This window comes from Bubalus bubalis, chromosome 7, assembly GCF_019923935.1.
Source record: "Bubalus bubalis isolate 160015118507 breed Murrah chromosome 7, NDDB_SH_1, whole genome shotgun sequence".
In the NCBI taxonomy this organism is placed as follows: Eukaryota; Metazoa; Chordata; class Mammalia; order Artiodactyla; family Bovidae; genus Bubalus; species Bubalus bubalis.
In genome coordinates this window covers 5948938-5954937 of record NC_059163.1, presented here as the reverse complement: position 1 = coordinate 5954937, position 6000 = coordinate 5948938, and the positions used below count along the sequence as shown (strand labels likewise).

At 47.6% G+C, this 6000-nt stretch overlaps 1 protein-coding gene across 7 annotated transcripts in view; it reads right to left on the bottom strand.

The window, feature by feature from the left end:
• Positions 1 to 688: 688 nt before the first annotated feature.
• The window catches only part of LDB2 (LIM domain binding 2), a 459965-nt gene continuing 454653 nt past the window's right edge, over positions 689 to 6000 (bottom strand). For 4 of the 7 annotated variants that reach the window (XM_006054966.4, XM_006054963.4, XM_006054965.4 and 1 more), the window contains exon 8: positions 689 to 2045. In XM_006054966.4, the coding sequence (XP_006055028.1) occupies positions 1815 to 2045 (231 nt within the window). In that variant the 3' untranslated portion in view covers positions 689 to 1814. Of the gene's footprint in view, positions 2305 to 4904; positions 5332 to 6000 lie in introns of those variants that run through there. The other 3 variants (XM_006054968.4, XM_006054969.4, XM_006054967.4) reach the window with 2 other exon arrangements.

Here is a 6000-nt window from a genome sequence, read left to right as displayed (position 1 = left end):
ACAGATTTCTTCTCTCATCTTCCTCATTTGAACAGAGTAGACAAATGTGGCGAAAGTTCTTGAAGCCCAAAGTCCTCAAATGAATTTTCCATAATCTTTGTATAATAAGCTTTTTAGAAAAATAGGCAAGTGGGAGCACTGATTTATAAAAAATGGGGAGATGAAGGCCTAGTTGGTGGATCTGTGAGGATTAGCTGAAATAAAGGCTCTTCTGTCCATGGAATTCTCCAGGCAAGAATACTGGAGTGGGTTGCCATTCCCTTCTCCAGGGGATCTTCTCGACCCAGGGATAGAATCTGGGTATCCTGCATTACAGACAGATTTTTCACTATCTGAGCTCTCAGGGAAGCCTGAAGTAATGTCTGTGGACCTTAAATTGAGATGCTTGGTACAGAGTAAGCACTCCGTGAGTGGAAGCCACTGCCCTTGTCCAGCCACAGGGAGCGAGGTCAATCCTTGCTTTCCAATCCCTGTGTCTGCGGCCAGCAGAGTGCCCAGCTCAGAGAAGGCACCCCTGTGTTTGCCCAAGTAAACTGCAGTGAGTGTGGAAGAAACTGTAGTTTATAAAGATGAGGCGTTTTCACAGTCCCACTCCGTGTGGGATTTGGGTCATAAATCCATGCTCAGTACTTCTCATCATCGTGGGCAGATTTCTCTGCCGGGATCACAGATATGCAGACTCCTTTGCTTTGGTCGTTAACACAGTTTATTATTGGCACACTTATCAGTAAAGCATACATAAAATACAGCTGTTTTATAACACACGAGCCACTGTGTCTTTACATGGATAGAGGAACATATTAATATGCGAATGGAAAAATTAGTTCTTTTATAAAGTTTCACATAAATACACTGGGATTGCCCCCAAGGGAAAGTCCCCATAAAAGAACCAGGTGAGGGCTTTACAAAATATTATACAGGAAATATACTATGAAGAGAAACAACAGTCAACTCAGATACAATAAAAAAAAGAAACCCAGAAGTTTCAGATTTATTAAACTGCCCACAAAATTAATGGATTACATGGCTTGAAAATATTTGGATCAACAGCAATTTTACAAACAAATACATTCTCAAGGGGCCAGGTGTCTTTCTTTATGTAAAAATCTGCCTTGGTGTCTCTGATGACAAAAAGACATTTCTTGTTTCTGCACTCGGGCTCGATTGAACCAACTCGGGCTCGAGGACCAACTGACATTAGCTTGGCCATAAATTACCCTGCTGGGCCCTCTTTGCTGTTGCCCAGTGAAAGAAAAGGTGAAAGAGAGAGAGAAAAAAATAAAGGTACGTTTAAATTACTTTTCAAAAGCGGATTTTTTTTCCTTTTCTTTTTTTACTGAAACAAGAAACTCTCAGATGCAAGTCAAAAAGCAGAAAATATTTTACAATATTAAAAAGTCATCTGTAGTTGGATTCGGCATAGAATGGGATCCTGAGCACTGAGGGTTTACTGACAACATGGCCTTCGTTGGATGGTTGGATGCGGGGTTGGCGAAGGGAAATTAACAAACATGGTTCAAACTGAGCCAGGAGAAGCGTTAGCATTTGCTCTTGTTTTAATTATCATCAGTGCCAGTATCTGTGTTACCTGCGAAGGCCTCCAGGGAGGGGTCATGGAAGTTTATTCGGAACGGTCCTCTCAATTAAAAAAAAAAAAAAAGGAAGAAAGAAACTCAGATCATTGTGGTTTAGAAATCAGTATTTGCGTGGCAAAGTTTTAACGTCTTGCTCCTTCCTCTCCTGTAAGTAAGGATCTGAAATAGTGAGCGTGACCCACGGGGGCTATGGACAGTGGATTCTGGAGCCGGTCACTCTTACTGGGAAGCCTGGGGCGGGGGGTTCTCTGATTTGGTCTCCTGAGTGGCCGGAGGTTTACTGTTCCATGGGCTGCTGTTCCCCAGGGCGGGTGAATTGGTGAAGTCTTCCTCGTCGTCCATGCCGTTGGCCGCATCATACTGCGTGTTTTCTAATCTAGTGATTAGCCTTTCGTCCTCGTCCCCAAACTCACCTCCCATCAGAGTTGGCTCTCCTACCACCATCACATCCTGTGAACAGCAGCTGACATTATTACAGGGAACCTTGGGAGAGAGAAGCCCACTTAAAACACTAGCGGGAGGAGGCGCTGGGGGACCTGGGTCAGACACACCGTGTCCTGTACACCGGGGCCAAGTCTCGGTGTCGGGGGGGCCAAGACGCATATTGGATTTCTACAGGAAATAAACATCGCCTCCTGACGGGAGCGACCACGCGAGTTTATGTCCTTAGCGTGCAGCCTGACACCGGAGAACGAGCAATGCTAGCAATCTGCAGAAATAAAAAAATGGATTTTTCAAAATTAAAAAAATCCACGCTTTGCAACTTGCCGACACTGGGGACTTTTGAGAGGGCAGTGGGCGCTGTGCGAGACCTCGGAAACGCCACCACTTTTACTGAGGGTCTCGGGAGGGCTTTGCAAACGACTGAGAACAGCAGCCAACGCCGGGGAGGAGGCGGCTCTGCCGTCTTCACGCAACTCATTCCAAACGGCATTTTCTCTGTCCCAAGGACGGTATACGTTTTAATTGAAGACAGATCTCTCTTTTTTCCTACTCAGCCAGGCCCTTTTACGCAGCCAACATCCTTGACATTCTGCTACTTAATTATGGTAATTAATTTAGGTAAAGTTTTCGATAAAAACAATGTTCACACTGATTTGACAATTTGCATAGCTAATTAAATCATTAGCAAAAACCTGCTGATTGCCAACAAGCCCTGAATTTACCATCTGTTATTCCATGGTGCCTGTCACCTATCCCCACACAGGCAACCCCACCACCAATCTGGGCAGTAAAGAGAACCAGTCTGTCCAGCTGGTGCCATTAAAGGAAGATGAAGAGAACTAATGATAATTATATCGATGAAGCTGGTTGTCATCAGAGATGGAAGCGTGCAAGAAGAATCCATCTAATCACTCCTTTAAGTACAAACTGTCCTTCCATGCAAACAAGGAAGGCACGTCCTAGAGCTGGGAGCTTGGCAGAGGCCACCGCTGCAGAGGCTCGAGGACAGGGGAGAAGAAAGCCTACCCAAGGCATGGCTCTGGCCTCCGTGCTCCAAGGGGGCCCTATTGGCCCAATGGCTGACCTGGGCACGGCACAGGGCATCCGTCAGGTGGATCCTGCTCTGCCAACTCTGAGCAACAATCTACTTAAGAGTGCCTGACTGCCCTTGGCCTTGGCTGAAGCTGAAACATCAGGGCCAGCCAGATGCTTTTGGAGGTATAAGTAAGCATTTGCTGATACGGGTGTGCATTTGCCTTGACAACGGGGCAAATGTTCTTTCCACTGGGGCAAGAGAGGCTGCCCGGGGCAGTCTACGAGTGGAACACTGCCTGTGGTCAGGAGAAAGATCCAGCTGTCCCTCCAGGGCCCTTCTCAAATTTTGAAGGTGCCCTTTGAACTAATCCCTTCGTGACCATCTGCTTTGTTTTGGAATGGAAAACCTTGTTTGTCTGATAGATCGATTCCCCTCGAATTAGAGGGAAGATAATCAATAGGTTTCACACTGTGTTTTCAGACTAATCACTCTTGCGAATTGATAACAAGGATGTTAAAGAGAAATGTCCCAGATGAAGTAAATGGCTCAAAGGTGACCTGAGTAGACTCAGCCATCGACGTGCCGGCAGGGTATTCAACTATGAGTCCCTAAGAACATCCTTATGATGCCACCAGGAGCCAGACGTGACACTGACTTATAAGAGACTCACAAGGACTCTTGAAATGAGATGTAAAATAGACACAGAGTTCGAGTGTCAAGAAAGCCGATGGGACGTTAAATGGAACAGGGCTTCCACCTGACCCCTTGGGGTGCTGGGGATACAAAAAGCACCCTTCATTGCAGGCCCTCAGGACACTGTGCCTACAGTCAGGAGCAAAGGCAGGAGGCAAGACCAGGTTAAGATGAGGCAGAGCGCCACACGAGGGTGCTCCCCAGCCCGTGACCTGTGTGCGGCACCCTTTGAAGGGCTGGGAAAACACATGCATTAGGTGTCACAGGGCAGGAGCAGAATGTTAGAACTGACGCGTGGGTCTGCATTAGTATTGTGAGTCCAAGGTCAGCGATAGAGGCTGGGGGAATGGGAGGAAGTAAGCATAATTTGGAAACAGAAGAAGCCGACTTAAACGTGATATTAGCCAAGAAGTTCCCAACATTCCAGATGCCTTCACTGTATCAGCAAACAGCAGCCATTCCAGAAAAGTCCTCCAAAAATAATGATTTGAATCTCTTCAAATGGGGCTCATGCAGGCTCATAGTATGTTTGGTGTATCTTTGTTCCAGGAACAACTGGAAAAAATGCTCAGGCATAGATATTTTGGAGCATCTGAAATTTCAGAGAGATGCCATGTTTGCCTTACTGATTATAAAACATATCCTTAGCCAGATGCATAATCGTGGGTGTACGTATGAGTGTGTGTGCACACGTGTGCATGTGTGAGTGATGAATAGATGGCAAGTTATAATAAAACAGACGTGTGCTAAGGACTTTGTGTGTACCTAGAGGCTTGAGGACAGTTACACAGTTATGCACAGGACTCTAGCTGGGTCTGCTAAACCTCCAGGCTGGGACATGTGTTCTCCACTCAGGTGGGCTTGACTTGCTATCTTCACAAAATGAGTGGAGACATAAGGCACATTTTGCGTGCATGCTCAGTTGCTTCACTTATATCTGATTCTTTGCAACCCCGTGGACTACAGCCCACCAGGCTCCTCTGTCCATGGGATTCTCCAGGCAAGAATACTGGAATGGGTTGCCATGCCCACTTCCAGGGGATCTTCCCAATCCAGGGATCAAACCTTCATCTCTCTTGTCTCCTGCATTGTCAGCCAAGCTCTTTACCACTAGCACCACCTTGGAAGCCCAATGCACATTTGGGGCTCCTTCTAACTGGGGGTGTTGGCATCGTTTTCCCCACACCCCCACAGTCTTTAAAAATCCCCCCACATCATTCAACATCCACAGTGAGAGCTGAACTTCCTGCCCTGTCTTGTGGGACCCCTCCCAGGAGGCAATATTGGTCCACCTGAGAGTAACCCATGTGGTCTCAACTCCCCACAAGGCAGACCCCTCTGCTCCTTGCTGGAGACCCTGGGATGCCACCAGCTGGTGCCCATGTACCTCTTCTCACTAAGCCCGCGAGCGAGGCCCACCAACCTCTAAGGACGGGGAGGGACTCCTTTCAGGGCCCCTCAACGCTTCTCCTTAAACTGGCCAGCAGGGGTCACTGCTGTGGACTGACACGGGTCTCCATCCCTCCCAGGGTTGAGGCTGCGGTTCGGGGTCGCTCCTAGCCCCTGCTCTTGGATGGACTGAGAAGCAGAAGCCAAGGATTAAACCCGAGCCCTTGCCGGACACACACGCTGCCGTCCGGCCACTGGGTGGACGACAGCCATGGCCATGGTAACATGCCCCCCTGTCCGTGTCTTCAGATAGGGCAGCTAAGGCCAACAAGTGGCATTTCTAGTTAAACAGGAACGGGGTGTGAGTGATTCAGGACACACAAAAGATGTGATCCTTACGAGCCAGTCGGTGCTTATCATCTGACATCCAACCAGCCGGGGGACCTACAGAAATGGACACGTTTGCCTAACCTGGATGACTTCCCTGTTTCTCTCAGCCATCTCTAAGTTTCACTTAATGAAAACATCCTTCTTTGCACAGTGAGGATACTGCTAACATTCTTCTTGCACTTTCTAATGGTGCCTTGCTCTTCTCCGAAGGGTCTTAACTCACTAAAGACCCTCCCAACACAGGCATCTTCCAGCAAAATGCAATGGTTGGTTGGGAGGACAAGAATGTAGTGGAGTAGAAAAAGTTAGGTGCTCTTTAAAAAAAATTGCAATGCTTCTGACTGGGCCAGGTATGTGAAAATACATGGACAGGTAGATGTTATTCTGTACCCACGGCAGACATCACTAATGAATGGCCTACCACACCCAGTTCAGGCTCAGAACCTTTCTGGG